The sequence below is a fragment of the Pteropus vampyrus genome, unplaced genomic scaffold, assembly GCF_000151845.1.
Source record: "Pteropus vampyrus isolate Shadow unplaced genomic scaffold, Pvam_2.0 Scaffold368, whole genome shotgun sequence".
Taxonomy (NCBI): Eukaryota; Metazoa; Chordata; class Mammalia; order Chiroptera; family Pteropodidae; genus Pteropus; species Pteropus vampyrus.
Genome location: NW_011889149.1, coordinates 646,178 through 661,311, shown reverse-complemented (window position 1 = coordinate 661,311; position 15,134 = coordinate 646,178). Strand labels below are relative to the sequence as shown.

General features: G+C 35.0%; 1 protein-coding gene, 1 non-coding gene and 1 pseudogene across 4 annotated transcripts in view; 1 reads left to right on the top strand and 2 right to left on the bottom strand.

The window, feature by feature from the left end:
• The window catches only part of FANCI (Fanconi anemia complementation group I), a 53,246-nt gene that overhangs the window by 13,246 nt on the left and 24,866 nt on the right, over positions 1-15,134 (top strand). For all 3 annotated transcript variants that reach the window (XM_023522962.1, XM_011379661.2, XM_011379662.2), the window contains exons 11-18: positions 2,474-2,566; positions 3,217-3,353; positions 6,203-6,380; positions 7,800-7,887; positions 10,158-10,288; positions 10,760-10,830; positions 12,062-12,176; positions 13,645-13,767. In XM_023522962.1, the coding sequence (XP_023378730.1) occupies positions 2,474-2,566; positions 3,217-3,353; positions 6,203-6,380; positions 7,800-7,887; positions 10,158-10,288; positions 10,760-10,830; positions 12,062-12,176; positions 13,645-13,767 (936 nt within the window). The remainder of the gene's footprint in view (positions 1-2,473; positions 2,567-3,216; positions 3,354-6,202; positions 6,381-7,799; positions 7,888-10,157; positions 10,289-10,759; positions 10,831-12,061; positions 12,177-13,644; positions 13,768-15,134) is intronic.
• On the bottom strand, positions 1,226-1,332 carry LOC111731384. Its single transcript, XR_002777105.1, has one exon. It is a non-coding gene; the product is annotated as a U6 spliceosomal RNA (small nuclear RNA).
• On the bottom strand, positions 8,700-8,818 carry LOC111731382 (annotated as a pseudogene).

The window sequence follows — 15,134 nt, the reverse complement described above, 5'->3', positions numbered from 1 at the left end:
ATGAAATAGTATCCTTTCTTTGATATTTTTTTCCTAACGCTGTAAAAATCAATGTTAGCGCAGGAGCTGTACAAAAATTGTTGGTGGACTAGACTGGGCTGTACTTGCTGACTACTGTTCTAGTGCATTACATTGGAAGGCTCCTGGGAGCAGTCTGTCTTACTCCTGGTGGTGCTATGTCCTTTGGTTAAGGCAGTGATTATCAGCGTTATTCATTTGCAAAGATTTATTTCCCTTTTCAATTAGAAAATAATCCATGGGATCGTAACGTGAGATCATGTGAGAGTCCTTTTCCTCAGCAACCTTTCACACATGGTTTTCGTTTTCCCACCTATTGATAATTCTTGGCTGAAATTAGTAATTATACTGGGAATTACAAAATGGTAAAAATTAAAATTTTGTACAGATACACTGTTGGTTGTCTATAAAAAGAACCTTCCTTCTCCCTTTTTATTTTGAATATCGCTATGCACCCATGAGCCCTTTTTATTTTTTATTTATTTTTTTATTATTTATTATTTATGCCTACAGCACCTAGTCTTCCTAGATGGTCTCCCATCCCATGAGCCTTTTTTAATTCAATATAGTCATTATGAATTACTCAAAATGACCCATATTTGGCCAATCAGATCCTTCAGGTTTGCTCGTATGTCCTTCTGATGTGACCCCTTTGAGCCATTTTCCTAGCTTCAGCTGTGCAGGGCTGACCTTGTACTTTCTTTGCCCCATCCCCATTCCAGCTGTTTCTTTAAGGTGCTCTGGGTTCCTTTTGTAGGAAAGGATATTTAAAGACCATAATGTGGGAGATAGACTTTAAAGCACCTGTATCTGTTCACTCTTCTTTTTTTTAGGTTTATAGTAACTGTATGATTGGTCTTTTCAAAGAACCAACTTTATATTTTTTTATCTACTCCACTGTTTTATTTTTGTTGGTTTTCTGTTTTATTCATTTGTGATTTTATATTTATTCCCTTCTCTGTTATTTCTTGGATATCATTTCTTTTAGGCCTCAAAGGCCTATTTTTTAAAGATGATTGAGGTATAATTTACGTAACATAAAATTTTGCTGTTCTGAATATTCACATTCATTTTTTAAAAATTTATTTTTTATTATGGTGACATTGGTTAACAAAATCCAGTAAGATTCAAGTGTACTATTCAACAGTAAGTCATATATATATTGCACTGTATGTTTACCTCTCCTAGTTGGATGTCTTTCTGTCACAAAAATATGGAGCACTTCATGAATTTGCGTGTCATCCTTGTTCAGGGGCCATGCTAATCTTCTCTGTATCATTCCAATTTTAGTATATGTGCTGCCGAAGCAAACACAAAAATTCACCCATATTAAGTGTTTTCATAATTTTACCTACTTGTGTAACCATCACTATAATCCGGTTTTAGAACATTTTTCTCACCCTATAAAATTCCCCATGCCTGTTTAGAGTTAATCTACATTCCCAGACCCAGGCAATCACTAATCTTTTTATTCTATATATTTACCTTTCCTAAGTATGTCATATGAATGTACTCGTATAATATATGGCCTTTCGTGTCTGGCTTTCGTTTAGCATAATGTTTTCAAGGTTCATTCATGTTGTAGCATATATCAGTTTTTCATTACTTTTTAATTATTGCATAGTATTCCATTGTATGGTTATATCAACTTGTTTTATTCACTCAATGGATATTAGAGTTGTTTCCACTTTTTGGCTATTAGGAATAATGCTGTTCTGAATATTCACTTGCAGTTCTTTTTGTAGACATATGTTTTCATTTCTCGGATAGATTCCCTGCGAGTGGAATTTCTGGGTTGTATAATAAATTTGTGTTTACATTTTTAAGAAATTACCAACTGTTCTTTAACATGGCTATATCATTTTACATTCTTACCAGCACTGTATGAGGGTTCTTGTTTTCCACATCTTGGCCAACATTTGTCATTGTCTGTCTTTTTTTTACAATACTTGTTCTAATGGCAATTCCTTAATGACTGATGATAATTGAGCCTCTTTTCATGTGCTTATTAGCTGTTCTAATATCTTCTTTAGTGAAATGCCTGTTTTAATCTTTTGCCCATTTTTTGATTGTATGTCGTATTATTGAGTTTTAAGAATTCTTAGTATATCCTAGGTACAAGTTCTGTATCATTTACATAATTAGCAAGTATATTTTCTTAGTCTGTGTCTTGTTTTTTCATTTTCATTTCAAGTGTCTTTTGAAGCACAAAGTTTTGAATTTTGATGGCATCCATTTTATCAATTTTCTTATATAAATTATGCTTTTTGTATTGTATTTAAGAAATCTTTGTGTAATCCAAGGTCTTAAAGATTTTCTGCTATGTTTTTTAAAAGTTTTTTAGATTTAGTTCTGGCGTATAGATTTCTGGTTCATGTAAATACCTTTTTTTAAGTAGGCTATGTTATACTTTTAAGATATAAGTAATGACTCCTTTTTTGTTTATCTCTTCTAGGCAGGACAGCAAGGAGATTTCAGTAATAATATATGTCCCTTCAGCATTGCCCTCCTGCTTTCTCTCACGAGAATACAAAGATTTGAGGAACAGGTATTGGTGATGTTTTTGGTCCTTTCTGTAGCTGGTAAGGAGCACAAGAGCCTGTTTTTTTTAATTATCTTTTCCTAAACAATTCCACCCTAATCCCTCCCGCAGCAAATTCCTCTGTAGGACATGTAGTTCCCACACTGCTCTCTGGGGGGCTGCTCGAAGACTTCTGGCACTTGGTTTATTACTTCCATTTCCTATTGTGTGGTAAGCCAGGTGATGAAGTGGGAAAAAGAATGGAAACATATCATACAGTCCAAGTAGCAAGAATGGGAAGTTTAGGTAGGTATTCACCAGCAATTTTATTATTTTGTACCTTTCCAAGAAATTATCCCTGATCAAGTTGACATTAATAGGAATAGGTTAGTTGCGAGAATAAAATGGTAAAATCCTTTGGCTTTTTTTCTCATATGTGTTCCCTAGTCATGGGTAATAACTAGTATTGATTTTAGCTCATTTTCTTTCTTCAGGAAGGCCTGTATTTAACTTTTTAAAGTTCCCATTGAAAGTGTTAATTTTTATATCATACTCATCTAGTGAAATAGTCATAGGTATGAGTGTATGATAGCAAGTAAGAACAGTTACGGTGTTAAGATTCTATAACATGGGATACCGTTTTTGACTCCCTTTTCCTATTTCTCTCATTATATTAGGTATTTGACCTTTTAAGGACTTCAGTTATAAAAAACTTTAAGGATCTTCAGCTTCTCCAAGGCTCAAAATTTCTTCAGAATCTAGTCCCTCATAGATCTTGTGTTTCAGCCATGATCTTGGAAGTGGTACAGAATAGGTGAGTTCGTGAACCATAGCCCGGTAAGTTCCTTTGTGGTACCATACTTATGACCCATCTGGGAAAACTGATGACTACAGCTGTTGATTTCATCTATCAAGGTTTAATCCCTTAAAATTGGTCAAGCAAGCTTTTCCTTATCAAAAGTTCCTCAAATCCCAAGGCCTCATTTCTTGGCCACCTTAATAGCAATAATGCAAAATTGAAGTCATGCCTTCGTTCCTTCATGATACTGCAACTCTTTGTCACTTTAGTTGAGTAGACATCGAAAGTTTTATTTACTTTTACTGTTGAAATTTGAGCCTGATGGTTGGAATTGAATTAGCAGTTTTAGATAATTGATTAGTAGTTTTAGACATTCATTTTAAACCAAATTGAAGCAAGACTCGTAACCTTCCCAGGTGTTATTTTGATTTCAGGGTATACACTAGCTGTTAGAACAATCTCAACCATGACATACTTTCTTTGTCTGGATTAAGTATATTTTAAAGCTTTATAATTTAAGCCAGATCTTATTCCATGACTGGGAATTCTGATTTAGATTGGATTTACATGAGGTTGGCACATAAGACAAATGTGAGTCTAGAACCTGTTGTTTCTGAGTGGTTTATCCATCATAGGCTTTAAAGCTCCTCTGTCCTCTCTGTATCTTGTTACTCCTCTTTTTCCTAAGGTTTATAGTTGTATCTCTAGTATTCTGCCAACCCAGTCTCTTCTGATTGGGCTAAAGAAACAGGGCACTAATTAACCAGGAAATTCTTGGAACGTAGCCCTTCTTCTACAAGTCCCACTCAGCCATAGGACCTGGAAGCCTCTCCATTTATAATTAGGCTGAATGGGCAGTTGTCACTAGTTTAGGACCAGCTCTCAGTAGGAGGGATTTGGGTAGCATTACCAGACCTCATAGAATAGCCAGCTGGTTTGTTACACATGATTGCCTTGGTTAGTCAATTTTCCTCTAAATAATGCATCCTACATTTTATGTGATTGAATCTTTGGACCTTACCAATTGGATCTTGGTAGTATTTTATTGTGTTTAGATTTAGATTTGCCTGTTAGTGTCTAGAATTAATTAGTAGAATAATTAGTAGAGTTAATTAATGCATTTATGCTGTAATATGATATATTCCTGAAAAATGTTTTGTTCTGCAATATAACACTCTAAAAATAACAGGGCCTTTGGGGAAAACAGGATTTAGCAGACTTAAAACATATTCAACTTTGTAACCAGAGCACTAAGATAGATAGATAAATGGATGGATAGATGGACGGACGGACAGACAGACATAAATTTTTCGATTGAGGTTTAGTTGACATGTAACATTAGCCTCAGGTAGATAAGTTAATGATTCGATATTTGTATATATTGCAAAATGATCTCCACAGTAAGTTCAGTTAACATCCAATATCTAGTCTTAACATAAAAGTTCTACTATAGTAAATATAGGACTTTACATTAAACAACACTTATTTAGACTTTGTAATAAATGTTACTGATTTCTTTGTTTACTTCTATCTTTTGAACTTCATATTTTTCTCTTAGAAATATGGCATAAGTATATAATTTTTCCAGTCATCTTTTTTTGATATGATTTCTGAGTCTTCATATCTGAAAATGTCTTTATTTTGCCATCCCACCTGAACAATAGTTGACCGAGTATAAAATTCTAGGTTTATAATCATTTTTCATTGTCTTTTTGCATCTAGGACTACTGATGAAAAGTCTGGTGATTATCTGATTTTTTAGAATTATTGTAGACAATCTGTTATTTTCTTCATAGGAACTTTTAACTCTTTATTTTCATCCTTGGTGTTCTGAAATTTAACATATTTTATGTTTATGTAAGTTCCTTTTTAATTCACTCCTGCTTGATACTTAATATGCCCTTTCACTGTAAGAATTCATGCCTTTACTAAACTCTGTAATGTTTTTCTCCTTTTATTTTCTTTGAGTAATCCTGCCTCTTTTTCTCTCTGTTCTCTCCCTGTTGGAATTTCTTGATCTCTGTGTGCTATCTTAATTTTTCTTTTATGCCTTTCATATTTTTGTATTTTTATGTGAAGTTCTACACAAATCCCTTAGCTCTTTCTTCAGATTAATTTGTTCTTCAGCTCTGTCCATTTTACTCTTAGGTTCATTTATTGAGTTTTTCACTCCATCAGTCATGTTTTTCATTTCCAAGATTTCCATTTTTTTTTTTTATAATAGTCTGAGGATATTCATTAGACTTTTAAAATCTCCTGTTTGTTCCATTAACCTTTTCCTTCAGGTATTAAATTATTGAGTTTGGTGCTTCTCTTTTAAGGCAGTATTTGAGTTTGTTGCTTCTCTTTTTAAGGCAGTATTTCATATTTAATTTAATATTGAGTTTGGTGCTTCTCTTTTAAGGCAGTATTTTTTTCTTCTATTTGGTGATTACTGATTGTCTCCTTGTTATTTTTGATGTTCCCCATTAGTTTGAGAGCGCCGTTATCTACTTAACACTGTCTACCTCTGTGATTTGAGGATAGTAGTAGGATGTACCCAGAGGTCATCTTCTAGGGGCCTCCCTAATCCTCCAGTATGTTACCATCCTCTCAGAGTGCTACTCTGCCTCTCAGGCCCAAGTTCCTCCACTCTCAGATCTCATCTAAGAGCAGGCAAGCCTCACTGTTGCTCACTTCTCAGGGGTATAGTGGGTCTTGGAGAAGGCAAAGAAAGATGCTCTATACCAGAAGGATGCATGAAAAGGTTCATGTGAAGAGTGTCAGTTACCAGATCAGGTTTGGGAAATGTGTAACACATACCTTATGAAGATAAAGATATTTTACTAAGCTTTTCTTTTTAACAAAGCTTTGTTTTCATGCAGTGTTCATAGTTGGGATCATGTTACTCAGGGCCTAGTAGAGCTTGGCTTCATTTTAATGGATTCATATGGGCCAAAGAAGATTCTTGATGAACCTATTGAAACCAGCTTAGGTCTTTCTAAAACACCAAAGCAACATGCATGTACGCTGGGAGCTAATATCCTGTTGGAAACTTTTAAGGTGAGACACTAGTTTAGCATCTATTTCCTAATTTTATTAAATTGTATTATAAATAGGGTATGATATTTGCCTGGGAGTTTGGGGGACAAGGAAATTTGAGTTCTGGGAATAGAAATTGGGATAGTAATTGAAACATTGCTAATGTTCCAGTTTGATGGAATACTTACTTTATCATCCTTTATTTATATGAGTTTTTTATTCTGTTTTCTATTTCATACCGTTTCATAGAAGTTTGAATATGTTAGCTTTCCCATGATTTTCTTTTTTCCTTTCAACAGTAAATCATTTTTTTAAATGCTATTTCTTTACACAGAAAATAATCTTTTACATTGCTGTAGAATATCAGGCTCGAACAATCATACTTATTGGTTCATTGTTTTTGAAGAACCCAAAATGGGTAATTTACATTTTTTTATTCATTACCATATTATGACCATCATCTCAATGTTAATTTCTGAAACAGCTTTCAGAAATTCATTTCAAGTAAAAAAGGAAAGCTAGATCATATCTGAGGCTAAACATTGCTTTGCTAGGGATTTCTCTCAGTCATCTTCTTGACATTCGATTGTTTAATGTAGCTACATGCCAAAGTATAGGCTGACAATGCTATTTGGAGGCTAATTTAAATGTAAATCTAGTGTTCTGATCCAGAACTATGAAGTGAATGCCATATAATAGCCCTTAATAGTTGTAAGTGTGTTAGATGATATAAATGACTCTTCTTAACAGTAATCCGATTAAAAACATTCTTAGAATAAGAGCCTTTCATAGTTTTTGTTTTTAATCATTTTTAAAACTAGGGAGGTTCTCTTGGATTTCACACAGATGATTGCTTTGTCAAGGCATCTGTAGAGCATATAATTTACTGCTAATTAATTATTAGTCTGAAGTCTGAAAGAAATTAGTTTGTAACTCAAAGTAATCAAGTTCAGATAAGGATTTTAACTAAAATTTAAATGAAAATTCAAAACATCTTTTTTGGCAGCAGCCACTGTGCTTCTGAAAACTGAGGAAGGGGTTCATGAAGATGATTTTCAATTTCAGAAATTTTCATAGGCTTTTAAGTTTTAAAATAAATACTATAAATACATCAGAAATGTAGATATTGGCATGTAATGGATATCTAAGTAGAAGTATTCCTGTTTGATGCTGGACCTTATATAGGAGTGCTTTCATGTGCTCTCTCTTTTAGGCTAATAAACATGGTGGTTTGCCCTGCTAATGATTGTCTGAGCACAGAATGAGGGTAGGGTTAAGTGAACATGTCTTAACCAGTGATTCACATTATATTCGTGTTTGAAATTAACAGTCAATTTTTACCATATCTAAACTGTTCTTCATTCTACCTAATACACCTCGATGCAATTGTAAGCTGAAAGTCACCAAAGAATATTTTACTGGTTCTTCTGTTCTTTTTAGATCCATGAAATGATCAGACAAGAAATTCTGGAGCAAGTCTTCAACAGAGTTGTTACCAGAGCATCCTCCCCCATCAGCCATTACTTAGGTATTGAACTTTGAAAGGGTGGTTCAGGTTCTCAGGAATATTTTCTTTTAAGTGTCATAATGTTCTGGTCATGGGAAAAAATTTTAATGATACAGTAGTTAAATGCAGTGTCTTTGGTTATCATGTCAGTAAAACAAAAGTCTATTTATGTTGTCTGTGGTTGACAAGAAAGGAAGCATATAACTCATGAGTGAAACTTCTCTCTTCCATCAACTTTCTTTCTCTATTTTGCTGAGTACTTCTCAAATGAGTGCTGTCTTTCTGCTACCACTCAGTGACCTCCATTGTCTTAACCCTGCACATCTCCAGGGCTCTCTTTGCCTGCAGCTCTTTCCTTTCCAGTTCTCTACCCTGTGAATTCTAGCTGCTTTGGCATTTCTGATTCTCAGCTCTGTTCCTTTGACTCAGGAAGACCAGATTCTGAGTTTCCCCTCTCTGCTGCTGCCTAGAAACTCTCTAGCCAGTAAGATGGGGCAGTTATAGACTCACCTCATTTATTTCTCTTTCTTGGGGATCATTGTCCTATACTGCTTATTGTCTAGTGTCTGAAAATTCTTGTTTAATATAATTTGGCCTTTTTTGTTGTTGTTGCTTAAAGTTGGAGGATAAATCTGTTCACTGTTACTCCATCTTCGTGGGAAGCAGAAGTCTGTTCCTCTTTTTATACATTCTCATGCTTGTACATGTCATACACACACACACACACATACACACATAAATATATTTTATATACATATATATTTTTATATATATTATATACAAATGTGTGTATATATATATATATATACATATATATATATATATATTTTAAACACCTACAGCACCTGGTCTTCCTAGGTGGTCTCCCATCCAAGTACTAACCAGGCCCGACTCTGCTTAGCTTCTGAGATCAGACAAGATTGGGCACGTTCAGGGTGGCATGGCCATAGCCTACCTATTTTTATAATTTCAGTTATTTGTGTGGGTTTTTGTGGGCATGGCTCCCAATCTTTATGTTAAGACTGTCCTCTCAGTTCAATGTTTTTATTCCTGCTGGATATTTCCATTTAGTACTTTTTTTTTTCCTTTTATGGCAAATGCAGTACATTTACCTTCAAACAAATTCCCCTTTTTATCGCAACTATTTCTACTGTCTGAAGCCAGGCTCTCCAAGTCCCAGAGGCTAGAATTCCTTTTTATCTTCGGACACACTTGGTACCTAACTTCTCATTCTTTCTCTCATAGTTACTTTTTCCTTCTTTTTTATGCCCTCCCCTGCCACACACCCATTGCCTACTTCCCAGTCTTATAACCTTGCGTTTAGACTACTGCCTTCGCTTCCTAACTGCTTTCCCTGCTTCCTCTTCTCTCTGCAGCAATTCAGCCTGCATTATTGCCACCAGATAAGTATCCTAAAGCACCACTCCATTGCTTGAAAATCACCAGTTCCTTCTGTAATAAATTGTCAGCTCTTTATCCTAATGCTTAAGGTCCTTGACAGTTTGACCCAACAATAACTCCAATTATTTATTTATTTTGAGTCCTTCACCTCAACTCCACAGTTTTCCCACTGTCTTCTGAGTAAGTCTTACACTTACCGTTCTTGTACTCTACTTTCCCCTTTACATATAGTAGGCCTTTGGGGCTCTTTGTGCATCTGAATGTTACCCATCTTTCAGTACCTTCTGCCTTCTCCTCTTTGCTTTCGTAAAACACACCAACTCATAATGATCTCTTCCTTTGAACTTTTGAGCTCTCTCATTACCATTTGCTAGGCAATAAACTATGTTTGGAATTATTAGATATTTGATATTGTTATTTATCTCTTTCATTCTTTTAAAATATATTACTTCCAGCTAAATTAAAATTCTTGAAAGGAGGGAGACCATGTTTTTGCTGTTGTATATTCCTTCTAAGACCATATTATGTCTAAGCATATGTCTAAGCATAATATGGTCTTAGAAGGAATATACAACAGCAAAAAAAAGTTCATAAATTTTTATAGATTTAGCTTAAAGATGAAGACATTAGGTGCTACTTGTCTTGGCAGTATATTGTTTGGTTTTTTTTCTTTTCTTTTAGACAGGTTAATTTTTGTAGTCTTACGCTATTGCAGAAGAAAGTTAAAGTATCCTGCTTATATTGACCATAGGAAAAAAAAATTATATGGCAGTATATTTGACTTGAGAAGTGAAACAAACTTTTTACTATTTCTTTCCCATTTTAATTTTCTTTTTATTTGAAATATTTTTAGTTACTTGAGGCAACTCATTATAGATTCTGTTTTTCAGACTTGCTTTCAAATATCATCATGTGTTCACCCTTAGTTCTTCAAAGTTGTTCTTCTAAAGTCACAGAGACGTTTGACTATTTATCCTTTCTGCCCCTTCCAACTGTACAAGGGCTGCTGAAGGCAGTGCAGGTGAGTCTCCTAAGGAGCTCGTCAAAACTGAGGTGGAACTGTAATGGAAGTCTGATGTGTTTCTCATAAATACATATGTCAAAGAAATCCTATTTTCCTTGATTCTAAAACATAAAACTTTGTATCAAAAGAGCAGGAGCACTGAGCTCTGGACCCTCCTCCAAGTTCACCCCCTCTTCATAGCACCAGTCTCTTGCCTTGACTGATTTTCATGTTAGTGAAGTAATCGAAAGCCTCTTAGGAAATTATTAATTGAGGATGGTAGATTTAAAGGCATTCACAGCTAGTTCCAATTTTATGTTTCAGGTACACTATTGTCCTTACTACTAAGTGTAACAAACGTTGAAACATATAGAAAACAGAACTAAAGTACCTCGGATAAGCCAAACAGTAACAGTGTAGGGTAGAAATGAGCTAAAGCTGATGAGTAAAAACTTGTTCTGTTTTACCCTTCAATTCTTCCTCTTTCAGCCCCTTCTCAAAGTGAGCATGTCAATGAGAGACTCCCTGATACTTGTCCTTCGGAAAGCTATGTTTGCCAGGTACGTAGCCTCCCATTAGACTCGGAAGTAGTGCCTTCTAATGTGAGTTAAAGTCCTCTCTGCCATCTCCTCATACAACCTGTGCATAGTGGGCTTGCAGATTCGGAACCCAACAGAACACTCTCATTGGACAAGGCATTGTGCTAAGCACTCTATCCCATTTAGTCTTCAGAACAACCCTATGAAGTGAGAATTATTACAATTCTTATTTTACAGATCAGGAAATTTAGGCTTAGAGAAGGTGAATGACTTTACAAAAGTCTAATAGTGGTTGCTGGCGGAGCTAGAATTTGAGCTGTGATCTCAGTATTCTGCTGTAAACCCCGTGAATAACCTTCCAGATAAGGTTCTAGTGCCAACTGGCAACAGTTGTGAAGAGGAAAACTCCTTAATTAAGAGGAAAATATTCAAGAAATTCATTTTAGTGAACATCAGAATTGTGGTCTAGCGACTACAGACCAAATAAATTGTTGAGGGGTCTCGGTATTTTGTTTTTTAGCTTAGCCAATGCCTCCTGACCTTTTCCTTTATTTCTTAGTATATAAGCTAGAGATTATAATATCTAAAAAATATTATGAGACAAGTAATAGGTGGAAAGCGTTTGTTACATTAAGCATAAGATGCCAATTAATATCTCATTGGCTATATGATGATGCACTCGTGGATAGCCAGAGAAACAGCTAGCAAGTAGCTGATACTGTTATCCTTATTCTAGAATTGACAGTTTTTGCTTACTCTTTACCCAGAGGCATGTCTGATTGGCCGAGGTTGTATGTTGTAGCTTCTATAACATGAATTAATCATGAGCCTCAGTGAGATGAGTGTACCAATTTTCTGGATGGAGGGTTTACCCGGCACCAACCACTAAACTCTACGAAGAAGGGAAGTGCTCTTTCAGACACAAAATTGACAGTTTCCTTGCCATTCAGGACTTACATGCGTGTTTTCAACGCCTTGTACAGCCTCTCAGCACTCTTATTCTCATTTCCCACGTGGACTTGTCACTATAGATAATTGTCATGACATTAAGTAGATAATGAAAAAAAATCAGAATTCAATAGCTGATGCCTTATTTGAGTATATAAATTCAACTTATTTTGCTGTGTGCTTCACTATTTGTACAAATTCCTTCTCTGTACAGAACTAACTGGATTTTTCTTTTGACCCAGAAGCCTATTCCTGTGAAATGAATACTGTTTGGTGACTGCTTCTCTGTCTGTTCCTAATCTAGCCGGCTTGATGCCCGAAAATCTGCAGTTGCTGGGTTTTTGCTCCTCTTGAAGAACTTTAAGGTTTTAGGCAGCCTGTCGTCCTCTCAGTGCAGTCAGTCCATCGGCGTGAGCCAGGTAGGGATCACTCACACTGGCCTGTCGTGTGTGTGGATGCAGGAGTTGGTGACGTGCGAACTGTTTTCCTCCTGGTGGTATAGGTGGTACTGAAACAGTTGTGATCATGGTGATGATGATGATGATGACGATGGTGTCAGTTAACACTTCCCAGTGGCAGATTTTCCATGCCCTGTCCACTATGGTAGCTACTAGCCCAGTGAGGCTATTGAACTGAATGTTGGAAATGGGGCTAGTCCAGACTGAGTCATGCTGCATGTGTAAATGATAAAAGAATATAAAATATCTCGATAATTTTTTACTCTAATGACATGGGCAGATAATATTTTGGATATGTTGGGTTAAGTAAAATATTAAAGTTAATATCCAGTTCCTTTTTAAATTTGGCCACTAGAGAATTTTAAAGTACATGGATGACTTGCATTTGCAGCTTGTCATGCTGGACACTGGCGAAGTGCTTTACATTCATTATCTTATTTAATCTTCATAGTAATTCTCTGAGGCTAAATACTGTTATTATCCCCATCTTTGGTAGTTTACTTAACTTTTGCACATGAACATCTATTAAACCCCATAATCTGAGAAAAAAAAATTATTTTTACAACAATTTGGTAATGTGGCCTTTGGAACAGTAAATTTGTCTTCATAATTTAAATTATGTACTATACAATTTGTATATAATAGACATTAATATAACAGCTTCAGCAGGAATCCTTTATCGCTGTAGTGTAACTATACAAAACTTCCATCTGTAACATGCGGCATAGATTAAATATTAGGAACACTAGACTTCATTAGTGTGTTATTATCATCCTCCCCATTTTATGGATAAGAAAACTGAGGCCACAAGAGAGGAAGTAATTTGCCCAGAGTGATAGAACCAATAAAGAATAGAACGACGATTCAACCTCAGTCAGTGCCGACTGCCTTGCGGGTACCTGTGGTAACGGTTAGGAATTCTTGGCTTGTAATTGCTGAATTGATTATGTAAATCAAAGAACGGGTGTTGTTCTTTGTCATGTCCATTTCTAAACCAAAAACTATCTATCTCTAAACCTTAGAATTTTGTGGAAGCAAAAAGAGCTCAATTCTTCTGACTACTGATGACATCTAAGGAACTCTTTTAGGCCTTTAAAGTAAAATCGAGTGTATCGTGACTTACTGGGTTCCAGAGGCATGAAATAATCTTTGTGCCTGGCTCCTAAGCAGCTGACATTGCCAAGGAAAACTTGAAGGGATGGGGAAGACTTCATTTTGTTAAAATGCTGGAAAATTCTTTTATTCCAAACCAAAATAAGAGTAATACTTGTAGCCGGGTGGTGATTGTAATGTCTGCCTCAGTCCTAGGTTTTGGTGTATGAGGAAAGCCAAGACTAGGTTTCATAGACCAAGAACATAGGCTCATTTTACATTTTTAATGGAAACTACTTTGGTAAGCTAGACAAGATCCGGCCTCTCTTTTTTTCAGGTCTTCGTGGATGTCCACAGCCGTTACAATTCTGTCGCCAATGAAACTTTTTGCCTTGAGATCATGGATAGTTTGAGGAGATGTTTAGGCCAGCAGGCTGATGTTCGACTCATGCTTTATGAGGTAAATCAGCAGAGTGGAGAGAATATAGCAATCCCCCAACTAATAATCTTTATTTTTAACATTTTTTTCCTCATTATAAAGGTATAGTACATACACTCTTATTTGATGCAGTTAGGACCTAAGTAGTTAGTGATGGCTAGCCAAAAAGTCATTTAAGGGGAAGATTCATAAAAGAATAGTTGAAATATCTTAAATTTTTTTTAATTTGAAATATTTAAATGTACCATTAATTTGCCAATCTTTTGTTTTAAAGCCAGGTTCTGCCATTTGGAATTCACTGTCTCTCAAACAAACCATAACCTTAATTTATTAGTTTTTGTTTAACTAAAGTGAGATACAAACTTTAAGACTTTAATTAGTGTTAGTAGAGAAGAATTCTAGATGTGTCCAGTCTGTTTCATAATTTTTATAATTATTTTATCTCTAATTCATCACAAATTGGTTTGATACTTACTATTATTTATTCTTTCTCAAACATCCAACTTAGTTTTTATGAAAACTTCTTTTTCTTTTTAAGTATGGTTTTTAAGTTTACAGGATGCCTGATTAAATCACATAATGACAGAAATGTTAGCAAAATCGAGTGGGGAAAATACAACTACTGATCTGCATTTAGCATGTAATTCAGCCAGTGGGAATAGAAGTGTGCATTCCAGGAGAATACACTACCATTTCTAGCTTTAATATGCTGTGCACTTCAGCATACGTGTTTCACAGATGGCTGGAGAGCAGTAGATAATCTAGCAAATAGATTAAGTGGAAGTCATTTCAAAGAGCAGCTACTATAATACCTTCACTTAATGATCTTAAAATAACATTTATTTAATAGTTACCAGGCACTGAGTTTTTCAGATTTATTGTAGAAAATAAGGAAAATATAGAAAAGTATTTTTAAAAAATATTATCACCGATCTTACCAGTAACTCACTTATGTATATTTATGCAAGATTGGAATGATTAGGTTTACATAGCTTTTATCTCATATTTGTAAGCATTCTCTCATTTTAAGTGTTTTTTGACACATGATTTTTAATGCTAAAGAATAATCTTTATAGATATATAATAATTTATTTAAATCTTTTTAAAATTTTTGCTTATTTATGTTGTTTCCATTTGCTTACTATAAAGGGTATTCCTGAATGTTTGACCACATTGCTGGGTTAAACATAAGAGGATTTTAACGTCTGTTGGCACACCTTGGCAAGCACTGAAATTTTTTTTAAACCATTAAATCTTGTTCAACATCCATTTGAGATAAAATCTCTCAGAAACTCTCAAACCAAGATTAGAAGGGAACTTTTTCCTCCCGATAAATGGTGTCTATGAAACCTACATAAAAGGTGAGAGACCGAATGCTCTCTCATATG